Source organism: Trachypithecus francoisi, unplaced genomic scaffold (assembly GCF_009764315.1).
Source record: "Trachypithecus francoisi isolate TF-2019V2 unplaced genomic scaffold, Tfra_2.0 Lachesis_group18, whole genome shotgun sequence".
NCBI classification, from domain to species: domain Eukaryota; kingdom Metazoa; phylum Chordata; class Mammalia; order Primates; family Cercopithecidae; genus Trachypithecus; species Trachypithecus francoisi.
Window position 1 is genome coordinate 70,498,928 of NW_022681463.1, and position 27,993 is coordinate 70,526,920.

At 35.6% G+C, this 27,993-nt stretch overlaps 1 protein-coding gene across 2 annotated transcripts; it reads left to right on the top strand.

Annotated features, from left to right (window-relative positions):
• The first annotated feature begins 513 nt into the window (after positions 1 to 513).
• On the top strand, positions 514 to 27,993 carry ESD (esterase D). 2 transcript variants are annotated; one of them, XM_033176919.1, is made up of 10 exons: positions 514 to 534; positions 4,680 to 4,727; positions 6,717 to 6,791; positions 11,322 to 11,410; positions 14,728 to 14,826; positions 16,348 to 16,472; positions 17,513 to 17,632; positions 19,095 to 19,193; positions 21,395 to 21,562; positions 27,753 to 27,993. In XM_033176919.1, exons 3-10 carry the CDS (start codon positions 6,724 to 6,726, stop codon positions 27,831 to 27,833), a joined length of 849 nt encoding a protein of 282 aa, XP_033032810.1. In that variant the 5' UTR covers positions 514 to 534; positions 4,680 to 4,727; positions 6,717 to 6,723; the 3' UTR covers positions 27,834 to 27,993. The 2 variants fall into 2 exon arrangements, with proteins under 2 accessions (XP_033032810.1, XP_033032809.1); XM_033176918.1 differs by lacking the exon at positions 514 to 534 and adding an exon at positions 850 to 1,028.

Sequence of the window (27,993 nt, forward strand, 5' to 3'; positions counted from 1 at the left end):
CCACAGGTTAATCTAGTCCAAAGATCACTATAGCAAAATGGGCCTGAGCCACACAATAGATTCTGGCAGGTAATCTGTGTGGCAGCTCATCCACACTTAAGTCAGCTCCCATAGCTACACAATTTGTAGAGCCCAATTCCAAACACAAATGTAGGGCCCCGGTTCAACATTTATTGAGAGAAAATGTAATGTCCTTCTGTTCTGGGGGCCCGGGTAATAGCACAGGTTGCAGGCCCTTGAGGCCAGCCCCAGTTATCAGATTGTGTATTTACAATGTCAGTCTAACCGTTGCTGAAAAATACTTAGCTCTGTTGTAGTCAGATTTAATTTCTCAAGAGGCAAAGTACACTCAACAGTTTGCTTAAATCAGAGAGACCAAAAGGAAAGATTTGCTGTAAATTATCAACTAGCAAATCTTAGTTCAACTTAATTTTTATTGAGGGAAGTGAGGGGTAAACCGGAAACTGATGGAGCTCCAACTGCGTGTCAGCCACTGTAGATTTCCAAGGATTCTTGTTTATCTCCAGCTACCAAGTAGGTGACTTGGATAGTCTTGGGACAGAGGAGTTGGGAGAGTTGAAATTAGGCCCCAGTTTCTACATAAGTGACACGGAAACCCTCTGCACGAGTCAAGTGAAGCTAGACCTCAAGTTTATTAATGCCTCGGGTTCTTGCTGCTGGCTCAGGGAAGAGTCCGAGCACGCACAGCAGACTGGTCCCAGACAAGGTGACAGGGACTAATCTTAAACGCCCTCCTCGTTGGTCCTAGTAACCACAAAGAGTGGAAACGCGGGCGAAGACAAGAGTTGGAGGGGACGCCCACGCGGAGGCTGCCGGGAAGTGCAAAGTGCAAAAGGAGCCGTGGGGACTGGACTGGAGAAGGGCGGGTTCTCAGAGTTAAAATTGAGAGTGAGCGGGACTGGAGGGGCGGGGCATCATGTGGGCGGGGCTGAGGCGAGGCCCCGGCGGCCATCTTGGGCCCCGCCTTTTACTTCGGGCCGCTTCTTCTGGCCGCTCCGCCGCGGGAGGTAAGCCTGGGTCCGGGTAGAGGCCTGGACATTGTCAGCCCTTCTGCGGCTGCAGCTGCGGCGGCGGCACGGCTAGGCCTGATCGGGGCGGACGCTGAGGCCTGCGGTGCAGAGATCCGCAGGCACGAGCGCAGAGATGGCGACCCTGGGCCCTGAGCGCCACCATCCATGACAGGAGGCCAGGGACCTTATCCCGTGACGCGAAGCCTTGCCCCCAATCCCTTTTTCTTCTCTGAGCCTCCAACCTAGTTTAACTCGGGACGCTCGGGCGTGCCACATCCCGGGGGAAGCTCCTGTTTACATTTGTACAGCTTTTTCCTGTTCACAAAGACTTTCCTAGATCCGCAGCCACCGCGCGAAAATGTGAAGTAGATGTGTACGCATTTTAAGGAGGGAGCGTTACTACCGCCCACCGACGCCTGGTTCTGGGGAGTGTGGACCTGCTGCTCTAGGCAGCGTCCACGTCGGGGCACGACCCAGTGGCGCGGTCAGGAGCACTCACCTCATGGTGCCGAGGGGAACCCGTGTCTTCGGAGTTTGGCGAAATCTGTTCGGGTCGTAAAATGCTCTCAGAGCGCTGTGGGGGACTGGAAGCCGTTTCTGATGGGGTCATCAGGGAAATGGGATTGAGCGCACCTGGAAGGAGGGCATTCAGGTTGCAGGAAAAATAGTAGCTCATGTTTGTGTGTGTGGTAGAAGCAGCGTTCTAAGCATTACGTGAATTAACTCATTCCCAGAGCAACCCTATCAAATATATATTACTGTATCCCCATTTTGCAGATGGGCAAATGAGGCATATAAATTAGCTTGTCCAGTGTCATGTAGTAATAAGTGGTGAAGTAAGACTTTGAACCTGGAGGGTCTGGCCCCAGAACCTGCTTTGAAACCATTGTACCGTGGCATTGAGTAAAGCCACGCAATAGCAACATCCAGGCCATCCCAGAATTATGCATAGTTGAGTTTAACTAACATAATAGGGAGTGAGACCAGAAAAATAATGTGGGACCAAATTATAGACCATATTTAGAGCCAAGTGAAGGTGTTTGGCGTTTATAGATTCCATATTTTAAAAAAAAATTTTTTCCCCAGAGCTTAATGGAAATCCTTACGTAGGCAAGCCATGTGAATTTTTTTGAAGGAAAAGAGACCCAGCCTAGGCAACATGGCAAAACCTCCTCTACAAAAAATTACCCGGGCATGCTGGTGCCACCTGGGGTCCCAGCTACCGTGGAGGCTGAGGCAGGAGGATCACCTGAGCTCGGGGGCCGAGATGATTGCAGTGAGCTGAGATCAGGCCACTGCACTCCAATCTGGGCCACAGAGTTTGACCCTGTCTGGAAAAAAAAAAAAAAAAAAAAGACTATGCTTACACGCAGGTGGAATGTGACTAAAGTTTATATGGAGTTTTATTCATTCTTACATTTGTTCAGTGATCCTGCATGGTTTTAATTTTGACATTTTAATGGCATTAAACTTGAAGAAAAGTATACAATTAACATGGTCTTCCATTTCAGTGACTTTCTGGTTCTCAGCTACTGGCCTAACAGCGAAGGGGATTAGCGGTCTCCACCTGCAGCAGCCAGGGGGTGGTCAGGCAGTTCTCATCTGCTAATTATTGTGAGCTGGCGAACTGTGTTTTCACATATGACTAATGGATACTCAACACTACTGAAATATACATTTAGGAATGGTTAAGATAGTAAATTTTATGTATGTGTTTTTATCACAGTTTTAAAAATACTAAATAAAAATGACTAACAATTCCATGTAGGCCATATTAGGCTGCAGATGAGCTGTTTGTAGGGATCTGTTGACCAGTAAATTAAGTAGATTAAAACCCTAGGCTTTCATGCAGGATTGATAGTGGGATGTATTCGAAAGAAAGGAAGAGGCTAAGTTTTAATTCTTATATATAACTAGGATGATGGCAGTGGGAATTCAAAAAGAAGATAACTTTGAGGCATCTCAAATGTGGATTAGGCAAGATAGGCATGAGTCTGGAAAAGGGAGGCAATGAAAGGAATGGTTTGAAGGTGAGACGTAGAAGCTTAATTTTAGGTGTGATAAGTTTTAATAGCTGCTCACATGTCTTGGTAGAAAGGTCCAGCAAGAAATTTCATTATGGGTACTAATGCTTGAGAAAGATTGGTTACAGAGATGCAGATTTAGATTATTTCACCCAGAAAATGTAGTTGAAATTTAGGGAATGGGGTTTAGGGAAAGAGAGTGAAGAAAAGGAAGGTGGGAGGAGACAGTGAAAGGGAAGAAGCCAGATCCTGAGTTTTCACTTAGAAGAGGGTTTGAACAGCACAGTGGTGGTGAACAGCCAGTTTTTGGAACTGTAGTTTGTTGGTTTTGGGAACACTTGTCTAGGATGTTAAGAGCCAATGGACTAGGACACCCTGGAAATGAAGAAACATCAAAATCCAAGGAATCAGAGAATGGGAACGAAAAACACATGTAGAGATATATGGAAAACTTGAGACACAGGGAAGAAGGATAAAAATAGAACTCAGATTTCTGGAGGTGGATGACATTTAACTTCATTAAGTAAAGAGCCCTGTCTCTACCGAAAAAAAAAAAAAAAAGTATTCCAGTGTGGTGTGCACCTGTAATCTTAGCTGCTCAGGAGGCTGAGGTAGGAGATAACACTTGAAGCTTGGAGTTCTAGGTTACACTGAGTCATGATTATGCAACTGTACTACAACGTGGGCCACACAGCTAAGACCCTGTGTCCAAAAAATAAAAATGAAAAATAAAGGGAAGAACAATAAGGTTTGGCCTTTAGGGGAATGGATGTATTATGCACTGAGAGACCCTTTCCTCTCCAAAGAATGTTGATGTTCACTAACATTTGGGAAAAATTGTGTAACTCCCACTGGCACTGTGAAATTGTTTTTCTGTTTTCGTTGTTGTTGTTTGTTTGTTTTTTGGGGGGGAAGGAGGAAGGGTGTTGTTTGGTTTTTTGGTATTCCACCCTACTCTGTCACCCTATTTCTCCCACAAAATCTGTTCTAGAACCTAAATACATATTTGTTCTAGAGCCTAAATGAAACCTATCAGACAAGTGACGTGATATATACTATGTGAGTTTCCATGTAAATTTTTCTTACTGAATATCAGTCACTTAATCGTTCATAAGCCCAGTTTTCTTACACATCCTTTCCAGTCACCCTAGTAGTAGTCCTTCAGTCCTCATCTCTTCCCTCCTTTTTTATCCCCATGTTACAAGTTCGACTTACAACTGAGCCAGATAGATCCATCTTCCTCTGCTTACCTAGCCCCCACTCTTGTTTTCTTCACTCAGCAGTTGGCTACATCTCATCCTTCAAAATTACACTTGAAAACTTTGTTTACTGATTTAAGTAGATAAAAAACTTTCATAGTACTTTTACTTCAACAGACGGTTTTGACCAAGTACCACTAAGCCTTATGGCAAAATAGGTATTAAGGTGGCCTGTGGCAAATAATTAGGTTATGGGAAATTAAGGTAATTAGATTAAGTGGTGATGTGGTATCCCATCAGGGTGTACAGTCACCTACCTCAAAAGAAGAAGATATCTATTGAGAATGCATGTGTATATATAAGCTCTGTATAAACTTTGCTGTGAAAAGTATATCCCATTTGTAAACCGTTGGTCTTTTTTTCAGAATCGTTTACCATTTGGTACAAGCAAAAAGCAATCAGCAGTTGGACAGGTAAACTTGTTTTATTGTTTATATGTTACTCTGAACATTGAATGAAAATACCACTAATAGCTTGTTTTAAAACATGCTATTTTTCACCTAGAAAAATTCTATTGAAGAATATAACCACCCATTATAACATATCAGATATTATAGTATATCACAGTATGTCATATCTAGTTCTTAGTTTAAGTCATATTTCTTTTTAAGCCTGACATATTTTTTTGATTTGTAATTAAAGGTAGTTTCTAAACTGGGTGGGTCGAAAAAAATACTTTAAAAGCTTTGTTTTTTAAAAAATATTCTACCAACTTTTAAAAAGTGCTTTAACCTTGTTTCTTCTGGCCAAATGAAAAGCATTTGGTTTTGAATTTTAAGAGCAGAGAAAACTGACAACTTGAGGTTTATTAAAATAGGCAAATAGCAAAGATATAGACTCCTATGTACCAGATACATGCTCAGTGCACCATCTTTTGCAAAGTGGATATAGTCCTTTCTAAGTTTAAGTAAATCTGGTTTCCTTGTGGAATAATGGAGCAAATAAATTTTATTTGTTGGTCTTATATGTATGTATTAATATATTAAAATTAGTGTCTATCTCTGTAAGTTCATTATTTGAGATAGGATTGTTAACAGTAGCTAAAGTTAATTTTCAGTAGCATCTCATGGGAGTTTATTATTTAAGAATTAATCTTTTATAGATTAAAAGCATAAAACTGAGCAAATGGTAATTTCTTTGTGTACAATTGTAATATCATAATTCTATAGAATCAGTTATCTTACAGTGTCTTTAAAAAAAAAAAAAGAGTATTTAAAGAACTTCTAGAGAGTCAGGACAGCATAGCAGTTAAGAGTAGGGCCTCTGATGTCAGACTTCCTGGGTTCAAATCCCAGTCCTCCAAAATAAAACTATTTGGGTTTATTGAAGAAATTAAAGATAAGATTGAAACTAATTTCTTAAAGTATTTTATAAAGACATTTGCCAAATTAGCTTTTTAAGATTATTGATATATATCTTTGAAAGAGTAATCCTAAAGCTCCAGCTGACTGGCATGTAGTAGTGCATTTCACTGAGAAGATCGCCAGAGTGGTAATACCTATTCCTGATATCTAAAGCTTTTTCTTCAATATGTAGGACTTACTGCCTTATATTCTAATACAGTGCTTCTAGGAATAGGAAGGGAATCTTTCTTTGAGAGGTACATGTCAGGATCAGTGTGGTTTCCCTTTGCTTAAAAGGCATTTATGATAAAGATGGTTTTCCAACTTTTTTCTTGTATTTGTCATTAAAAGCAATAAAATATGTCATTTTACATGTAAGTTTAAAATTATTTTTACATGAAAAATTTAAAAGATTTGTTGGACAGAAAAGAAGTTAACAGACTTATGTATTACTTACTGGTTTGTTTTAAAAGGAGAAATAAATGTTGATCTTAAAGTTTCATATCACTTTCTCTTAAAAATTCGTGGGATGAGTAATTGGATCTGGTTTAGTATCTAGAAAAATGTGTATCACACCGTAAGTGTTCAGTAATGTTATATATTATTATTATCAAAATCATTATCACTTCATCTTTCTCCCATTTTAAAATCAACTATAATCAGTCATACCAATTCCTTGACTACTTTGTTGCAGTTGATAGGCAGACTGTTAACAATTTTTAACCTTCTAAACTAAGGTAATTAATTGGTAACTTAACTTATGTATTTTCTGCCTCTTTTAAAAAGAATTTGGGGCAGTCCACCACAACAAAAAACTTGTTAATAAATTAGTAATGATATACCAAAGTATGAAAGCTTTTAAAAGTGAGTAACACGTGTAAATGCATGTATAAGAGTTAATCAGTTTCTTAATATTATTTACTGGAGAAAAATGTGAAAAAAATTCTAAGTAGAAAATAGTTGTATGTTCACATAATTTATCTGAAGGCAGTTAGTTTTATCTCAAGTTTTTCAGGAACTAATTCTCTGGAAATTAATGAGATCACTCTTTACTAATAGGAGAAGAATGGCATTGAAGCAGATTTCCAGCAACAAGTGCTTTGGGGGATTGCAGAAAGTTTTTGAACATGACAGGTAACTATTAAGAAGATATAATTTTAGATAACCTCTCATTCTGTTGGATTATTTTGTTCTATTTTAAAACAAATCTTTATCTAGATATTATAGTACCTCATTTTACTTTTAAACTTGCTTGCTTTCTTTCTGTGGTTATCTATTTGACAATTTTACCAGACTTAATTAGCTGTGGATATGATTGTGTGAGGTAGAGCCTTAATAGAGAACTATCTTCAAGCTTTGACTTGATGCTTTTCTGAAACTTTATGAAAATGTTTATGTTGCCAGTAAAAATTCTGAAAACATTTTCTTTGAGGATTTCTAAGTGTAGGAAAAACACCTGGACTTTTTGAGGAAGATGGCACACTAAACACATGCATTTGCTTCTGCTGCCTCCAAAACTCTGACTAACATGGCATTAAGTAAAGAGATGAAACACTCACACATGCATACATATACCTATAAAGGCATAAAGAAGCAGGAGACAGGAGCTAAGGATAACATTTTAGAAGCAGGAATACAAATGGAGAGGTAGTACCTGACAGTAAAACCTAGAAAGCTAAATTCTAAACATCAGCAAGAAAAAGCTTTGAAATGACACAATTTATATAAAGCCATAGTAATTGCAGGCACGAGGGACACCTGAAAATAAGGATACAAGTTGAGCTTAGAAAAAGGAAGATTAATTGAAAGTCTGTTTTTAAAAGGAGATAGATCTGAGAGTGTCCCAGTTTTATGCACTGCCTCTTCCTAACTCTGGAGAAAGATTGGAGGTATGTTTTCTAGAGACAGTAAACTGTTTGTATTGGGGAATATCAGACACAATTAGTGGGAGTTGTGATACTGCAAATAGATTAAGTAAAAGTTTGCACACTGAGTTTCTTCCATTAGCTTTCAAAATTTGGGGAGTTAGTCTTGTATCCTTTAGAAGAATTTCCTTGTGGGGAGTTTGAGTAGCCCAAAGGAAGAGATTTCAAGATACTGAGATTTGCCAACAAAGTAATCTAACCAGACCTTACATTAAAGCAATGATTGACAACTCCACCTGTAGGCACAGTGCTTTCAACTAGATTTTTAGTGTTTCACTCTTAAATAGCAGTGGGCAGCTAAAGATCACTAGACATTTGTATAAAGTCTTTAATTTGATATGAACTGTTCTTCATATAAAAGGCATAAAAGATATTGACCTCTGACTTTATAGGATGTTATTAAAAATATTCAAGTACATGACCAGGTGTGGTGGCTCACGCCTATAATCCCAACACTTTGGGAGGCTGAGGCAGGCAGATCACCTGAGGTCGGGAGGTCGAGACCAGCCTGGCCAACATGGTGAAACCCTGTCTCTACTAAAAAAAAAAAAAAAAAAAAATACAAAAATTAGCCAGGCATGGTGATGCACACCTGTAATCCCAGCTACTCAGGAGGCTGGGGCAGGAGAATTGCTTGAATCTGGGAGGCAAAGGTTGCAGTGAGCTGAGATGGCACCACTGCACGCCAGCCTGGGCGACAAGAGCAAACCTCTGTCTCAAAAAACATAAAATAAATAAATCCTCAAGTACAAAAAAGCCCAAACATTTACATTTTGATAGTAGAAATGACAAAACTCAATAGAAGGGTTAGTTGAACATTCTAGAAAGTGAAATAAAAGCGATAAATCAGAAAGGACAAGAAAATTAGAGGACTAGTTCAAAAATCCAACATTAAAAATTAGGAATTTTGGAAAATAGAACAGAAATAGAGGTATAGATATAAATAATAAAGAAATAATTCAAGAATTCCCAGAACTGAAGTTGCCAGATTTAAAAAATTGTCTAGTACAATGGATGAAAATAGATCTACACCAACAACATTGTAAAGTTTTAGAGCGTTGGGAACAAAGAAAATTCTCAAACATTGAGCTAAAGAGAAAGTAGATTAAGAATCTTAAAAGGTTTAGGTCAGCTCAACGGTATTACTAGAAACAAGAAGGCAGAGCAGCAGTGCTTTCAAGATTCTGAAGGCTAACTTCTGTGTCCAATCATGTTGTCAGTTAAGTGAAAGTAGAATGAAGACGTTTTCATCTATGAAAGGTCTCAAAGTGTATTTCCCGTGCAATTTGGAAGCAACTGAATAATATGCTTCACCAAAATCAGGGACTAAAACAAGGTAGCTGAAGACATAAGATCCAAGAAAACAGATCAGAAGAGAAAGAATTTCCAGATGAGTGGGGCCATATTAAGGCAGCAACTAGAAAGCAGCAGGTCAAAAGTTGGAGATATGGTAGCCAGCAATTACATGCAGCTATTTACATCAAATTAGCTAATTAATAAAACTTCAGTCCCACTAGCCACATTTCAGGTGCTCAGTAGTCACATGACTAGAAGCTGTTGTACTGGACAATACATAACTAGAACATTTTTATTAATATCACTGTAGAAAGTTCTATTTGGCAGTACTGGTCTGAAGAGATTTTTTTTTTTTTTTTTTTTTTTTTTTTTTTTTTTTTTTTTTGAGACGGAGTCTCGCTCTGTCGCCCGGCCTGGAGTGCAGTGGCCGGATCTCAGCTCACTGCAAGCTCCGCTTCCCGGGTTTACGCCATTCTCCTGCCTCAGCCTCCCGAGTAGCTGGGATTACAGGCGCCCGCCACCTCGCCCGGCTAGCTTTTTGTATTTTTTAGTAGAGACGGGGTTTCACTGTGTTAGCCAGGATGGTCTCGAACTCCTGACCTCGTGATTCGCCCGTCTCGGCCTCCCAAAGTGCTGGGATTACAGGCTTGAGCCACCGCGCCCGGCCGAGACTTTTTTAATGTAGATGAAATTGATAGAACTGGCTCTATTAGAGAGGAAATTTATGAAACCCATCAGGGTTGGGAGAGTTTGGTATTGAATTAGTAATACATATAGAGTGACCACACCAATCTCTGTGCATGAGATTGTATTCTTTTGGTAATTAAGCAGCATCTTAATGACATGATAGGGACAGAGGTTTCAGATTACTTGATAATCCTGGTTTTTTTTGTTTTATTTTTGCTTTTACATAAGTGTTAATCATACCACCGTTGAACATACTTTAGACCTGATTTATTCCACAACTGCTTGAGAAAGGTCTTCTTTTAAAAATGTTATTGTAATAACAACACTTAATATGAAATATACCCTCTTAACAAATTTTTAAGTATGCAAGAAAGGTCTTAAGGCACCAACTATCCTGTAACAAGATTATGCTCTCTCTTGATTTTGTGTATTGATAACATCCCTGCTTTGAATATGGATTTGATATGGTAATCTATGAAAGTAAATGTTTCAACTTCCCTAATAAAAGTTGAAAACCTAAAAACAGCTGTCAGAATTTTTTTGTGCCATCAATCATCAACAAGAATTCTAAGAATTGCTTAGAATAATGTGGAAAAAGAAAATCACCAATATGCAGAGAATGGAAAGGAGCATACAGAAAACTTCTCATGATGGAGCCTTTGTAGGATTCTATTCCTAACAAGGAAAGACAACCAGTAACAAAAAGGAGAGAATTACTAGCTCAATGAAAACAAAAAAAAAAACTGAAAGAAAAAGGAAAGGAATTCTAATATACTACATGGCTCATCTCTGAATAGCATTTATAACTTCTTAATATTGATTAACCAAAATTATATATGATAGGAAAGTGGAAGGAGAAATGTAGGGGCATGCAGAGAGCAAAGACAGGGAGGTGAAAGTTAACTAAAATCCTTCTCTAATGGGAAGTCAATAGATAATAACTAAAAACTGAAAACTCTAGAAGCAGTAATAAAGTCATGTTATTTAGATAGAGACATAAATACCAGAAAAATCAGCTAAAAGAGGTAAATTAATTGTCTCTGGAATACAGCAAATGAGAAGGTTGGGGCAGGGAAAAACTAGTTTTTCATAACAAAGTTTGTGGAAGTATTTACTATTTACAGTTACAGTTTACTTTAAACTGTTTAATACATATAACTTTGATTAAAAAGATAGGTGTTTACTCTGAAGTTGTAAGAGTTTACTTCCATTTATATGATGTTTTAAATAAAGCCATGAGGGATCATTGTTGCATGAATTACTGTTTACTGGAAAAATGCCTGTGGTTTCCATCACAATTGTCTTTTCTAGATTGTGATAAAATATTAGTGATGAAAGAGGGAATTAAGGATGTGTTGCATTTTAGTGCACATGAACAAATATGTAAGATCTCAAGAATTCATTTTTTTATAAAAGATGATTTGTTATTTCATACATTTCTTTAGAAACAAACTATTTTTTAATAAGTGCCACAATGAATTACATTTATTTTTTCACTTATTTTGCCCAAAATGACAGTGCCATCCAAAGTATGGGCTCAGGTTGGTTTAGATCAGTACGCTCAATTGACCACATTCTTTCTTTAAGGGACAAGTATCTTCCTTAAATGTTGGTGGAACCACTTATTTTGAACATTAAATAACTTATTTTGGACCTTTACTATATATCTTACTTTTTATATAGTACAAAATTATTTTGTTTCTGTATTGATTAATGAGGGGCATTAATATTTTGTTGTTGTTTCTGTTAAAACTAGTGTTGAACTGAACTGCAAAATGAAATTTGCTGTCTACTTACCACCAAAGGCAGAAACTGAAAAGTGCCCTGCACTGTATTGGCTCTCGGGTAAGTATTATGCATTTGAGTTTTATAGAGTCGTTTCTATTTTCTTTTTAACTGGCTTATCTTACCCTTTTATTTTGACTTGGTAGGCTTTTTGAGCCATTTATGAAAGACTTTAAGGGCCTGTTGTAGTCTACTCTGTTACTTTATCCTCAGAATAATTTCCAACTTACTGAATTACACTTATTTCACTTATTACACTTTTTCTAATAGACCAAGAAATTTAGCAGGTAATGTAAAGTTCTGAACTCAAATAGCAAGGGCTTAGACAACTTATTTACTTGATTTGTACCTACCCAAGCATTTCTGGAGTTTATAGAGACTTTACTAGTCCACTAGAACAATATTAGGTGAAATCAGGACACCAAGATACTCTAATTAGAAACCAGCTATTGTAAGAAGTCAAATGACTTCGTACAGTGTTCTCTAAAATATTTTAATTGGACTCCATAGAGCTTCTCTGACAACCTGGAAAGTCACAAAAGAACCCTAAGGCTTCTCTTAATCAGTGTTTCATGTTAAATACTGTAGAATAGATTGTGAAGAGTAAGATTTTGACACCTGCAGTTTTGAAACCTCTATGCTAACTTTTCTTTCACAAGACCTTGGTACTTTATCTTTAGAAGCAAACATTATGAGGAAAGAATCCTAGCAACTAAATTGTGTCACAGAGTAGTATTTTAGTTTTGTTTCCTTCAAATTGGTTCCTGTAACTTTGATTTAACAAATCCTCCCTCATGTATGTTTCATCAAGGACAAGTCCCAAATACCAGTCTTTGAAAATGATAATAAATATTTCATCTTAAAGGGTAAAGATTAAGTACATCTCTGACTTTAACTCAAGAAAACATTTCTGTGATTGAAGAGCACTGATTTTGCTAGAAGAGCATTAGGTATTGCCAAAAGCAAGAGCAACAAAATTAGTTATTTAATTGTCTTAGAAAACGTAATGTTGTATAGCTAAAAATGATCTTTTTTTTTTTTTTTTTTTTTGAGGCGGAGTCTCGCTCTGTCGCCCGGACTGGAGTGCAGTGGCCAGATCTCAGCTCACTGCAAGCTCCGCCTCCTGGGTTTCCACCATTCTCCTGCCTCAGCCTCCCAAGTAGCTGGGACTACAGGCGCCCGCCACCTCGCCCGGCTAGTTTTTGTATTTTTAGTAGAGACGGGGTTTCACCGTATTAGCCAGGATGGTCTCGATCTCCTGACCTCGTGATCCGCCCGTCTCGGCCTCCCAAAGTGCTGGGATTACAGGCTTGAGCCACCGCGCCCGGCCTAAAAATGATCTTAGAAATCATGTAATCCCTAGAAAGAAAATGAAGCCCAGAGAAGCTAAATATTGTCCATGGTCACACAGGAATATGGAGGTGAACAAGTTTTCTGACTCACAGTCCAGAGCTGTATTTAGTTTTTTCTCCTGTTGTTTTTGCATTTTGTTTCTGGTGAGGGCTACTATAGTCATATCTCTTGGCTAAATTATAACCAGATCAGAAGCACTGAGGCATTGTGTCATAGGTACTCTAATAATAGGGCTCTAAGTTCTAACTAAAATTGAATCTAGCAAGACATATCTGAGCTTTACAAGTATAAAATGCAGAATTTTTTTTACATCAAATGACAGGACAGTTTCTTTAGTGAGATGCTGAAGATAGACCTTGGAAATTAAGGCTTGATTTTCTGAGTAAAGGTAAGATTGCCTGACTAGTGCACATGAGAAAAGGTGACAAAAGAATTTCATATAGTTTACTTCCCATTAAGTCTAAGGAAAACAATGACAGAAAGATTACACAATTATTATACTGCTAAAATAAAGAAATTAGCTGAAATCAAAACAGCCAAACTGAAATCTTAAAAGATAGTTCATGTGTAGTGATTTGTATCTTTCTCAAGTGAAGGTGACCATAGAAACAGCCCTTTACTAGCTGTGTACCCAATAGAATTGAAAACATGTCCACACAAAAACTTGCACATGAATGTTCATAGCACACTATTATAATAGCCAAAAAGTATAAACAAACCAAATCTCTCTCAACTGGTGCAGTGATCAATAAAATCGATGGCTAGTTCATTCCTCACCATTCTCACATCATTGTAGTGTTAGATACCTATAGTAAAAGAATTAAGTCATCTCCTCTATCTTATGACTGAAAAGCATGGAGCTAGGAAAAATAACAGAAACTTCTAAAAACTGAGGCTAAAACTCAATTTAAGGATGGCATATGGTCACCATTACTCTCTTTTTAGTTCAGTGAAGAATACAAAGATGATCAAGCTAAATATTGTTGCTGAGAACTATCTGTATATAAAAAAATATATATTTGTATTATGAAGACCATTGTATTTGCTTATTTACTGTGAATATTTATGTTTTGGTGCAGGAATAGTGTGATGTTTAATTAGCGTATTTGATAACACTTCACTGGGGTTGTTTTAATATTGGGCATATGCACCATATTGTCAATCTACAGTTTGAAAATTTCTGAATTCCCAAACACTGCTGGTCCAAAGGATTTTAGTAATTGAAAGTTTAGTAAGTGGTTTATTTATTATTTATTTATTTATTTATTTATTTATTTTGAGATGGAGTCTTGCTCTGTTGCCCAGGCTGGAGCGCAGTGGCGCGATCTCGACTCACTGCAAGCTCCGCCTCCGGGTTGACTCCATTCTTCTGCCTCAGCTTCCCAAGTAGCTAGGACTACAGGCGCCTGCCACCACGCCCAGCTAATTTTTTTGTATTTTTAGTAGAGATGGGGTTTCACTGTGTTAGCCAGAATGGTCTCGATCTCCTGAGCTCGTGATCCACCTACCTCAGCCTCCCAAAGTGCTGGGATTACAGGCGTGAGCCACCGTGCCTGGCCAGTAAGTGATTTTAAAAGGACAGTTATGGGATCACTTAACCTAACACAGTTCTTAGGTTAATACTATTACAAATTTTGTAAAAAAGTCAATTTTAGCGTCTTACTCAAAATTATTTCTAAAGCAAAAAAAAATTTTTAATGATATCAAGTGAGCTTGTTTTCCTGTATTATAAAAAGTTTAAAGCTTATAAACCATTCACAATATAGCATGAGATAATTTATTTTTAATAATTTCAACTTTTATTTTAGATTAAGGGGGTACACGTGCAGGTTTGATATATGAGCGTATTGCGTGACATGGAGGTTTGGTGAATGATCCCATCACCCAAGTAGTGAACATAGTACTTAATTGGTAGTTTTTCAGCCCTTGTCTGTCTCCCTCTCCCCTGGTCTAATAGTCCCCAATGCTAATGGTACACATCTTTATGTCCATGTGTGCCCAATAACAATATTTTTTATCTTCAGGTTTAACTTGCACAGAACAAAATTTTATATCAAAATCTGGTTATCATCAAGCTGCTTCAGAACATGGTCTTGTTGTCATTGCTCCAGATACCAGCCCTCGTAAGTGTTTGTGGTCCAGATATCCTTTATAAAAATCTAAATCTTTAAGAGTGTTATAAGTGGTATGATATATACATTATACAATTCGTTTTATATTTTTGCTGTTATCTCTATTAACCTTTCAAGTGGCATCATGACTCCAAAATACCATGCTATACATATCCCTCATTGAGTTTTACTCATGACATGGCTCTTATGAAAGAGGATAGTTTTGCTATTCCCATTGTACAGATTAAGATACTTCAAAGCAGAGATTGAGCAACTCAATTCATATGTCATACTGGTACTGCTGTCAAAATACTAATGTGTAATGCAGAGGAAATTATTTTTCTATTCCAGAGGTATAATGTCTTGTTGCATAATAATTACATCTTTTTTCATCTCTATTAACATCAACCATACAGTTAAACAAGTATTAGTTTTAGTATAAATGATTGAATATTTACATTAGAGAAATGAAAGTATCAAATATGTGAGAACTCAATGCATCAGACAGTTAAAACTTGTTTTATGACTCTAGAAGTTTCAGGAAATAGAATTTAAATGGCAGTAAAACTAGGTAAGTTATATGGCTGACCTGGCAAGTACTGTATTTCCTTTCACAGGCTATATTATACAAAAACAAGGTGTATCTGGTTAGAAATATAATAACAGATTTAATTCAAAATAGCATCAAAAATATAAAATACCAAGGAATAAACTTGAAAAATAGAAAGATATTTTCTATATTCAAGAATAAGCTTGCAAAATAGAAAGGAAACTGTAAAATTTTGTTATCATAAATGAAGACTTTAATAAATGGGAAAATGCTGTGTTTCTAGATGGATAAAATGAATCTTAAGACAAGGTCATGTCTTCAAATTACGTGTTACTGTAATTCTATTCAAAATCCCAATGGTTGCTTTTTAACCACATGCAAGTATATAAAATAAAATGTAACAAGTTAAAAAGAAACATAAGAAAATTCCAGTGGAGGTTGGATAGATAGGGAAATGTGATGGAATGAGTCCATTAACAAAGCATATTAGAAAACATTTTCAGTTCAAGATAGTGAGTTGAGCACAAGCATCTCCCTCCCCACTCCTTTGTAAAGAGAATTTAAAAAGTGCTGGTAGTGAGAGAGGGTCATCAGGGAAGGGATCACAACACATTTCTGAAAGATAAAAAGAAGGTATCAGTCCTTTTGACAGGTAAAGCAGAGTAAGGAAGCATATGTTCAGAGTACATAAGAAAGAAACTTCATCAACAAAGAAAGTTAGTTTGCCTTGCCTTGGCAGCTGAATACTCCAGCTTGGAAGGTCATTTTTTACCTCATTGGCCAGAACGAGTCACATGGCCCCATTCAAGAGCAAGAGGAGCAGGAAGTATAATCCTATCATGTACTCCAAAAGGCAGAGAGCTCACAACATTTGGTGAACAGTTCCCATGCAAATGGACTTGCAGATTGATCCGAAAGTGTGTTATTAAACATGGGCCATTACTACAGAGCAGATGAAACCACAAGATTGTTTCTTGTGATAGGTGGCTGCAATATTAAAGGAGAAGATGAGAGCTGGGACTTTGGCACTGGTGCTGGATTTTATGTTGATGCCACTGAAGATCCTTGGAAAACCAACTACAGAATGTACTCTTACGTCACGGAGGAGGTAATTTAATTTGTATTGTGATTATTAACTGATGACTGCCAAGAGTTTGATTTTGAACACAAAGTCCTTACAATCCTGAGGATTTTAAACTAGGGTATAAAAGTTATTAGTAAGAATTCCAAAGTTTACTAGTACTATAGTCCTATTTACTGCAATTTAAATTAACACTAAGTACAATTAAAGGATTTAATCATTATATATTGAGACCTGTTTATACTACCCAGAATAACCAAGAAAATGGTGTATGAAAAAAACCTTTAATTTGCCTGGCAGCTGATTCATTTGTATATATTTTATAGTGATAAGCCAAGACTTAGAAAATATAAGTGGGAAAGCATTACTTCTATTAATAATATTTGTATGCTATTTATGCATTTTCTAAATTTTATATGATCTTCATTGTTAATATGTATACCATAAAAACTTAGAAACAATAATGTAAGTTTTTAATTACCCGTAATTCTGTTACGCCCCCGAAACACTTATGTTTTGATATATTCCTGACTGTTTCTATGACTAGTTTTCACATAATTCTAAACTTTTTTTATTTTGTTCTTTTTTTAAGTTATATATAAAAATATTTTCCAATGTTCTAATTTTAATAATTGCATAATATTCTGTCATATGCCATAATTTACTTTTTCCTCGTATAGGATATTTATAGTTTTGTATATATTTTTACCCTAATAAATATGACTGCATTGATTATCTTTGTGAATATCTCCCTAAGGACTTTTCCTTAGAATATATTCCAAAAAGTGAAATCACTAGGTCAAAACTTAAGAACATTTTAAAGGTTCTTTCCGCTTCACCTTCCTAAAGTGTTTTCTCAGAAATCTGTACAATATATTTCCAGAGATATATTAGTAACCATGGTCTACCTGAAGGTTTAGTTTTGTTTTATTTTCATTGTTGCTAGTTCAAACCATTGTAAGACTATGATTTGGCAATATTGATTGTGTAATTATTTTATATAACTTTGAAAATGTCTGAACTTATTTTCTTTGATATCTTTTGTCACACTATTACATTTTTTCCAGCTTCCCCAACTCATAAATGCCAATTTTCCAGTGGATCCCCAAAGGATGTCTGTTTTTGGCCACTCCATGGGAGGCCATGGAGCTCTGATCTGTGCTTTGAAAAATCCTGGAAAATACAAAGTAAGATTATCTAAACTTCTAGTGATAAATATTTCTCTTGAATATTAGGAACCTTCAAAGAGTAAAATTACAATATTGTTAGCATTGGGACTAAACTTTTCTAGTGTTGAGAACTTTGGGGTGTTTGATGGGTGGGTATTTAATTTGACCATAGAGTATATGCTACAGAATCAGAAGCATAGGAATTCAGCAAGAGTGCCTTCTTTTTGGCCTACTAAAAGTATTATAAAATGTAGCTTCTCCTTTAATTGTTTTTATTCCAACTGTAGTTTGGAACACACTTTTTTCCCCTAAAGGTTATTATTACTGATTAATGTTACAGTGGCAGGACCTATCATTTATATTCTTACCAGGAATATCTTTGTAAAGGTGACTTTGATTTTCTGAGGTAAATGATATGATTTGTAGAAGCTTAAGAATTCTGTTCTTAATGCCGCTAATGCAAATTGAAATGCAGCTTGATTAAAAAACATCACTCTCAGCCTTTCCCAGAGTCAAATTTGAATTACCTACCATATGTAGTGTGTCATACTGTGCAGAACAGCATGTTACAAGAGTTGAATAAGGAAGTGTTAAAGCAACTAGCATCTTAAAATTTCTTCTGCCTTTAAATTTGCAGGGCTATTCATGCCCTTAAGATTGGTTTAATTCATTTCCTCCTCTTAGGAAGAACTTGATTATTTTAGGTGTGCTACTGAGAGATGAAAATATTTCTCATAGCAGTTTCTTGCTGTAGCATCAAATACTTTGTTTTTGTTACGCTTTATTATGAAGTTTTACTAATTCATGTCATGACAGTGGACTTTCTAAGTGAGCATTTTTATTTCCATTTTTTAAGGCAGTCTATTTATCATGTCTGAGGTAGAAAAGCAAACTTAGTTGTTTTTTTTGTCCTTTAAAAAAGCTAGTAGATACTACTAAACATTTACATTGATGAGTACTCTGAAGTTGAGAGATCCCATCTCTGCATCTCATCCAGTGAAAAAGAACATTGTATAGAACACAGAGGTGTATTAAAAATTCTGTCATATTGAAAGGCATTGCTCACTGCTTTGTTGATACTGTGTAAGAGAAATCATGTGTCAGATTTAGTAACATGTTCGCTAAGGTAAGCATGAACTGTTTTATATTACTATAGATTTTCAGTGTTAAAAAAGCAGAAACACTGAACATAGACTTCTGTTTGTATCTTAATTAAATTGCAATGTATTGTTTTGCATTATTTTGGCAACTATATTTATTAGCTCTCTTAATAGAATACACAAAAGATGTATTATGGAAAGGCCTGCAATCTAAGCCAGCAATATATCAAAAGGAAAATTGTTCCCAGGGTTTTCGTGGCAAGTCAGAATTTTTAAGCAAGTTGCAAGTAAATTCTATATTTTTAAGTAAGTTGCAAATATCTATTCATATTTAATTTAGCAAAATATAACTTGTTTTTAAATTTCTTTTGTTTCTGAAGTCTGTGTCAGCATTTGCTCCAATTTGCAACCCTGTACTCTGTCCCTGGGGCAAAAAAGCCTTTAGTGGATATTTGGGAACAGATCAAAGTAAATGGAAGGTAGGTACTGAATGGCTATCTTAATACTCATTAAGTTTCAAGTTTGTTTAAAAGGCTGGACATATCACAGACATTATATTCCTACCCTGCTCAAGTTAGGGCTCTAGAGCTGAGACAACTTAGCAAAAGAGATATATATATATCTATGTATATATATATGTCAACAAAAAACCCTGTATTGAATCATGGCAGATATTCTGGGGCTACATTTTTTTCTACTAATGGTTAATTTATATTTTTATTTCTCAATTAACATAACTTCTAAATTAACATAACCAAAAAAATACCACATATTACAGGTTGAGCAGCCCTAATCTAAAAATTCAAAATGCTACAGTGAGTATTTCCTTGGACCATGAGCTTAAAGCTTTAAGCATCATGTCGATACTCAAAACGTTTCAGATTTTGGAGCATTTCTGATTTTGGATTTTTGGATTAGGGATGTTCAACCTGTGTTACTAAATTTGGACTTGCCTCTTATTAACTTTATGCTCAGTTGTGTAATAGAAGCAAAGAAGCCTGGCTTTTTAAATTACTTTGTGTATTTTTTTTTTTCAAAATTCAGCATTTCACATCTCAATTTTAAATTCCAGACATAAGAGTCTTTAAAAATAGATACTTTGTTATGTCATGTATGTGAATATTCCCACAGCAAGATTACTTTTTCAAGTGTGCAAACAGGTGCTTTCAAGTGGAAATAAAAATGAGCCTTTTACCTGAGAACCATTTTACTCTTATGCAGAAATGGGCCATTTACAAACTCCACCAAGAGTTTGAATACTTTGCAAATGAACTCATCATCATGTGCATTGTTAATAAGCAGAAAATACTCGAATGGATAAAAAAATACAACTTTTTTGTCCTAAAGTATTTAAAGTATAGTTCTGTGTTCAGGGTTCATTCCTACATGAACCCTTATTTTATTTAAGGATGATTACTGAATTCTAACAAATTTTATTTAAGGATGATTACTGAAATTCTAACTAAGGGTTCATCCTTTAGTAACTAGATTACAGTTTTGTTTAGGCTTGAATTTTTATTACATTCGAAGGATGCTAGAAATGATTTAGGATTAGGTTCTTTGAGAACTGACATTGTATGTACATCAGTGTTTTGAGTCTTCATCAGGTGCAAAGTCTATGCTAAGTTCTGAGCTGTTTCATCACGAAAATGATGACCCTTTCACATCCACCAGGGGCTTATGGTCTAACAGAAGAACTGGGTAAAAGACCAACTAATTGGAGGGAGAAGGTGAGAGGTAGAGGTACAGGTAACCTAAAAAGGAATCTAGATAATGTACTTTTCTCCAAGTGACAGTACATTTTACTGTCTTAATTATGTTGTGTTTAAGGTATTATTTAATTTACGATTGAAATCAGGAAACCATGTAGAATTATGAAATCATAGAATTTAGAACTAGTCAGACCCCACTCTTTTAAGATGAAAGGAAATAGAGTCTTCAAAAGCAGGATACTTAGAGGACAAATCTTTTCATGGTCATTTGTCTTGGTCAATGTATAAAAGTTGTGGTTAATGAATATATATGAATAATTAAGAATATTTCAAGGTGGATGATAAAACATAAAATTGTAACTAGTGGCAACTCCTCAGATAATATATTTGAGATGATATTGATATGATTCAGATTATTCATACCAGGTCTTTCTGAAAGCTTATGTAGATAGCAGAGGTTTGGTGCTGTTCAACAGCAAAAAAGAAGGCTGAATATATTTATGTCTGGAATTAGAGCCATAAAGAAGAGACATTAAAAAAAAAGATTATCTGAAATACAGAATATTTGGAAAAAGATCATGGAGTTAGAAGAAGCTTCTAATTTCCAATTTGTGGAAGGAGTTACGAAGAAAAAAAATCATGTTCTTACTGGAGTCAAGAGGAGATTAAGAATATTAAGGATTTAGAAGGAAAAAGGCCATTTTGTGAAGAATGCCTGAGAGATGGGATTCTTGCCACTAGTCTAGGACTGCTTGAAAGTAGGGAAGAGACTATTACTAGAAAATAGAATTCCAAAGACCTTGTAAATAAAAGCCTGGCAAGTCAGATTTTGAACCAACTTAAAAGCATATTTCTGATTTAATCGGCCTAAGAGCTTAAATAACTTTAAATTTCTATTTGGTACTAGTATAGTATTTCATGAAGAATATCTTTGAATTTATTTTTCAGTGTTACTTCTCTTTTTACAGGCATATGATGCTACCAATCTTGTGAAATCCTATCGAGGATCTCAGCTGGACATACTAATTGATCAAGGAAAAGATGACCAGTTTCTTTTAGATGGACAGTTACTCCCTGATGACTTCATAGCTGCCTGTACAGAAAAGAAAATCCCCGTTGTTTTTCGATTACAAGAGGCAAGTATTAGGAAACTTTAGCTTGATCTAGATAATGTAACTATGAAAAATTAGGATTCTGTGGTATTTTCTTAACTTTATTTAGAATATAAAATGCTACTTCTAGTAAGTTTTTAATTACATTCAGGCACTTGAAGTGAAAGCCTACCTATAAAATTAATTATATCTAACACTAAATTTGATAGAAATAGGAAAGCTTTTGGCAGTGAAAAATATTGTTTTCCATCAAACCAATAAATAACAAGATGTTTAATGCTTGAATGATGATTAATCTTCAACATTATCGGATACATCTTTCTTTACACAGGTGCCTTTGCTGCAGTAGTAGTAAAGGACAAACATCTACCCCTATTACTCCTTATTTAAGTCTACATTACTACGTATTTTAGTCTCAGAAGTATTATTTATCACAAATGTGCTTTATATTATTTGACTTGCATAGTAATCTACACGTTGTGCTACTTGATATTTCTAGTTAAGAATAATTGCTGAATCCCAGTGGGCTTGCAAGTTTTTTTTAACTAAAATATTTTTGACCGTCCACTACTCACCTAATTCTATATTTGCTACTATAGTCCTAATTAAGGAAATTCTGCTTTTATTTTTAAGAAAAATTCATAAGCTTCAGAATATAATTTAAAATATTTTAGAGTGGAAAATGAGCACTGAAAATTATACATGATCATGATTTTTAAATAAAATTTTATCCATGTTTAAGGATAATGTGTCAGGCACATTGATCTAAAATATAATTATGATGGTAAATGTTCAAATAAATCTAGATCACTGTTTAATGTGATACATTACAGTTTGTAAAATGCTTTCACAGCATTAACTCATTGTTAATTCTTACACCACCAAATGAGATATCATTTCTTTCCTGTCCATCTGTTTTACAAATGAGGAGACAGGCTCAGAGAAGTAACCTGCTTATCTAAAGTCACATAGCTAGTAAGTCGTGGAACCAGGACTGGAACTAAGGCTATTTGACTGCAAATACGGTCCTCCTGTCATTTATCAAGCCATTTTCAGGCAGCATGATGTGCTCCTGAGGAGCAAAGGAATTAGAGCTAGCACAAGGAGAAATTGTGCATCTGAGCAGTCTTCCTGTTTACAGAGATACTTTGCACATGTGAAATATATATATATATATATATATATATATATATATATATAATGTGAGAAAATGTCAAAAACTAATACATTATATATACCTTGTTATCTCTTAGTATCCATCCTTGAGTAATAGAATTTTGTTTCAGATTTATTTGAACATTTACCATCACAATTAAATTTTAGGTCAACAACCAGCCTTGAGAAATCCAAATACGAATTTGACTATAAATATAGTAATACGTTTAACTGCGGTAACTATAGCTATAAGTGCATACCAAACCATGTTTTTTCCAAATGACCTTAATTTCTTGGCACTACCCATGTTGGATACCTAATTTGCTTCCCCGAAGACTGTGCCCAAAATTTCTGTTGTTTCTACAATGTTCCTGCCTGCCAACAAAGTCTGAAAATCTCTCAAGTTTGTTATAAAAACAGCAGAGTTAGAACATGATGACATTCTTGGAGGGAAAAGTAAGTCAACTTACTTGTTTCTAAAATGCCTGTATCCCAAGCAACTAGAACACATTGTTGGCTATACTTAATGAGGAGTCAAGACGAAACATTCAATTCTTCTAAAAAGTAAGAAAGTATTCAAAGCACCAGAGTCACAATCTTGAATTCAGGTGCAATTTGCTATTCACTTTACTTCCAGCATGATCAGGTTAAGAGTGAACTAAATAAAAAAATAAATAAATAAATAAATAAATAAATAGTGAACTACACAGCTTGAAGCAGATTTCCTTTAGATTCATTGTAATTGAATCAACAACTGAATGAACATGCCTAAGTAGTGGCTCCAGAGAGTCTACTTTCAGATTTTCTCACCAGCTTTGACCCAAAATTACCTTGGGTCTGAGAGTTTTATCAGCTGCTTTATCATTTGATTACAAGTATAGTATAACTGTATTTTCTTATGGAATAGAAGCTGTGAAAAATCTGAAAATAATAGGGGATATATATAAATAAATGATCTGAGAAGAAAGAAAGTAATTACAATCATGCACATGATTTACCCAGTTTCATTCCTTTACCTCTTTTTAATGGTGTTAAATGCTCACAAATTATATTTATACTCTGTCGAATGTCAAAAAAAAAAAAATTTAGAGGGAGGGGTTAGTGCATTGGGGATGCTTATTTGGTTATTATTATTGGGGATACTTATTTGGGGATAACTTATTTGGTTGTTGGAATTATTTCTCTAATTCCATTCCTTCGCTCCTCAGGAGCACATCATGCTGCCTGAAAATGGCTTGATAAATGACAGGAGGACAGTATTTGCAGTCAAATAGCCCTAGTTCCAGTCCTGGTTCCACACTTACTAGCTATGTGACCATAGATACTTATTTGGCTATTTATATAATTTTTTCTTTTTCGATTTTGGCTTCAGGCGATCTAAATTTAAAAAAAATTAGGTAGCAGAATTCTGATATCTAGTATACAGAGATCAAATCTTAGTCTGAAAAAGAAGGGCCTAGTATGTCTTATCTTTAGTTACTGGAGTTACACAGTGAGAGAAAAAAACAGTGACCTAATACTGTAAAGAAGTTTCCAGAAACAGTATTCTCTTTTTGTGGAATAGAAGGAGAGGCTATACTACCTCCTTAAGGCTCAGGACCTTTTTGAAGATTGAGAGGCTGTTTTAGCCTCTGCATCTGCCTGTTGGAGAAGAGTAAGAACATGGCAGAGAATCCCAGAAATGTAGAGATCTCTCATTCATCTCTGTATCCAATGCTTATTTAGCATAGTTATCTAGCAGAGAGACTCTCAATACTTGTTAAATGAATACAGTGCAAATTCTTCCTCCTTATACACTGAAGAGATTTAATAACCTGGGGATTCTTATCCAAGCTTTTCTAATTGGGTCTGGAAAATATATAAGAAAACACTGCTTGTTAGGATAAACATCCATCATAGCTGCTGGAGCACTGCTTCCTTTTTGAGAGTTGAGTGAAGAATGAAAGAATGAAATATGTTCATTTATTTTTATACTCCAGGAGTCAGAGTTTTGCTACCAAGGATTTTCCATTTAAAGTGTGAGGTAGAGGAGAAAAGGCCCCTTCAAGTGTCACTAAACATAGGCATTTGCACAAGCTGCTAACATGTCATACCAACTCATTCGTCAAAGAATTTAATTAAAGAAGCCATCCCCATTTAATAAGACTGATAAACAGAATCCCTAGTCAGGGATGATACAATTAGCTCAAATTGTATAACTTCAGCAGGATACCAATAGTTCAAATGTGTTCTATTGCTTTTTGTTGATATTTTTTAAACTTCTTGAGCCCTCAAAGGCAGGCATCTTCTTTTTTCTCATATAGGTGAATCTTTATCATTATGGAGCTTATGGTCATTTGTTTTGGATTTTAGATGTCTTGTCTTGCAATATATTCCTGGGTTTACCTTGGGACTTCCCTAATAATAATGATGGCTATTCATATGTGTCCGATGGGTCTTAACACACAAGAAACTAAGAATAAAAATATGGCATACTCAGTCACATTGGAACTTGGTCACACATGTCTTTTGAGGTATCTGTTTCCTGCATCTGTACCCATTTTCTATCAGATCCGTCTTTTGATCTGTGAAAAATGGCAGATAATATTTCGTACATTTTACAGGTTTTGTGACCTAAAACTCCAGGCCTGTTTAACTTCTTAACAATTCAAGAATTATATGGATGGAAAATGCTTTTCTTTACATTTCCTTTTTATATAGGAAACTGTAATTTAGCTCTAAATTTAACTAGCCAGCTGGGACTAGTCTAATCATTGAGAGACATGACACAAAGTAATTATGAGGCTCAGCTTTAATCTTGACAACATTCCTGTCACATTCACTTCCATGATAGAAGACAGATTGCTTTAGAAGACTTAAGTTACCTTGATCTTAAACTAGAACTTTTTATTAACTGCTGCTCCCAAGATAAACATTTAATACCTCTCTGGAAGGGAGAGATTGAGAACATTTACTGATTCATCAAAACCTTGGGGATTTGCCTTGTTCTCTGAAGCATCAGTGATATTTTTATTAGCTCTATTTTTATTTCTTAGGTGCTTAGAAAAATTCCCATCTTTTCCCATCAGTGACCATTCACTAGTTCAAAACTGGAAAAAAAAATCTTTGTTAGACTTTCATTTCTTTCAATATATTCAGCCTTGTATTTTAATTGTAGATAGAGATAAATTATCTGGTGTTTGATATCCTTAGAAAGTTCTTCCCACCTGGAGTGTAAATTAGTTTAACCATTGTAGAAGATAGTGTGGTGATTCCTCAGACCTGGAGGCAGAAATGCCATTTGACCCAGCAATCCTATTACTAGGTATCTACCCAAAGGAATATAAATCATTCTGTTATAAAGATATATGCACATGTATGTTCACTGCAGTACTATTCAATACTATTCAATAGCAAAGACATGGAATCAACCCAAACACCCATCAACGATTGGACTGGATAAAGAAAATGTGGTACATATACACCATGGAATACTATGCAGCCATAAAAAGGAATGAGATCATGTCCTTTGCAAGGGACATGGATGGAGTTGGAAGCCATTATCCTCAACAAACTAATGCAGGAATAGAAAACCAAATACCAGGCTGGGCATGGTGGCTCACACCTATAATCCCAGCACTTTGGGAGGCTGAGTTAGGCGGATCACGAGGTCAGAAGATCGAGACCATCCTGGCTAAGACGGTGAAACCACGTCTCTACTAAAAATACAAAAAAAAAAAATTAGCGGGGCATGGTGGCATATGCCTGTAGTCCCAGCTACTCAGGAGGCTGAGGCAGCAGAATCACTTAAACCCGGGTTGTGGAGGTTGCAGTGAGCCAAGATGATGCACTCCAGCATGGGTGATAGAGCAAGACTCCATGTCAAAAAAAAAAAAAAAAAAAAACACTAGATGCCCTCACTTACAAGCGGGAGCTGAATGATGAGAACACATGGATATATGGAGGGCAACAACACACACTGGGGCCTGCCAAAGGGCAGTGGGAGTTGGGGAGAGCATCAGGAAGAATAGCTAATGGATGCTCAGCTTAATACCTAGGTGATGGCTTGATCTGAGCAGCAAACCACCATGGTACACATTTACTTATGTAACTGCATATCCAGCACATGTACCCCTGAACTTAAAAAGTTGAACAACAGCAACAAAAAAATAAATAAATAAAAATTCTTACCACTTTAATACTTTATTTTTTTTTTTTTTGGAAGACTATTTTTTATCTTATACTCAGAAGAGGTGTCAGAGTCACCAGAAAGGGATTATTTCTCCATTTACCTACAACAATGGTTTTAAATGACTGGATGGATAGAAATCTCTTTCAACTTAACTGTTTAGCACATTACATTTTTCTCAGTTTCATGTAGTTTTCCAAAGGTTTACTGACTTTTTACCTAATTTGATATATTGCTAAGGGATGTCAGCGCTTAATGAATTATTCCTTTCTCCTCAAATAAAGATATGGCATGCATTTACTGTGTAGGAGGAATTCTTAACATGATTTATGATGGCTGATGTTTGACTTCCCAACAATGATAGAACATTTGGGCATTTTTGTGTTCTTTTTCTATATTGTTTGTGTGCTTATTTTGTATTTTAATAGTCACTGACTTATTGATGTGCTACATTTGTGAATTGAAATGTCTTGCCCATGTTTCTAAGGTCTCTAAATCCTGATTCTTTTCATCTTGGTTGATATGATAGTGTCTACTCTACATATTTAATGTACTCTACAGTGTTGATATGACATGTCTACTCTGCATATTTAATTAATGTGTTACTTCCTCTCTTTACATATTAATGGCAGCATTTAGAAGTTAGGCTATGTTTAGAAGCTAAGCAGAGTGTTTAGTTTTCCTTCATATTTTTGCTGCTCTTTTAATGTACAGTGAAAATGTTAAAGTAAAAATATGATAACCTTGATTTAATTTTAAACCTTCCTCATACTTCCTTAATGTTATGACTATTTGTAAGCAAATTAAATGATCTTAGAGATATATTTAATGTTCCTAATATTGATATTTCTGAATGGTAGATAAATGTCTTATCATCTCTTTGTCTTCTAGGGTTATGATCATAGCTACTACTTCATTGCAACCTTTATTACTGACCACATCAGACATCATGCTAAATACCTGAATGCATGAAAAACTCCAATAAGAGAATCTCTTCAGGATTATAAAAGTAAAATGCAACTGTATTGCTGAGCAAAAAAAAAAAAAAAAAGTTCAAAATCATTGGATTTTGTAATGCTAAAAGGGCTTTATTCTATAGTTGAATCACCTCTGAATAAAGATATAAAACCTA

Coding starts and splice junctions, on each gene's coding strand:
- ESD (XM_033176919.1), top strand. CDS start 6,724: ATGGCATTGAAGCAGATTTCCAGCAACAAGTGCTTTGGGGGATTGCAG. Junction 11,411..14,727: donor TGCACTGTATTGGCTCTCGG/GTAAGTATTATG, acceptor TTTTATCTTCAG/GTTTAACTTGCACAGAACAA. Junction 16,473..17,512: donor ACTCTTACGTCACGGAGGAG/GTAATTTAATTT, acceptor CATTTTTTCCAG/CTTCCCCAACTCATAAATGC.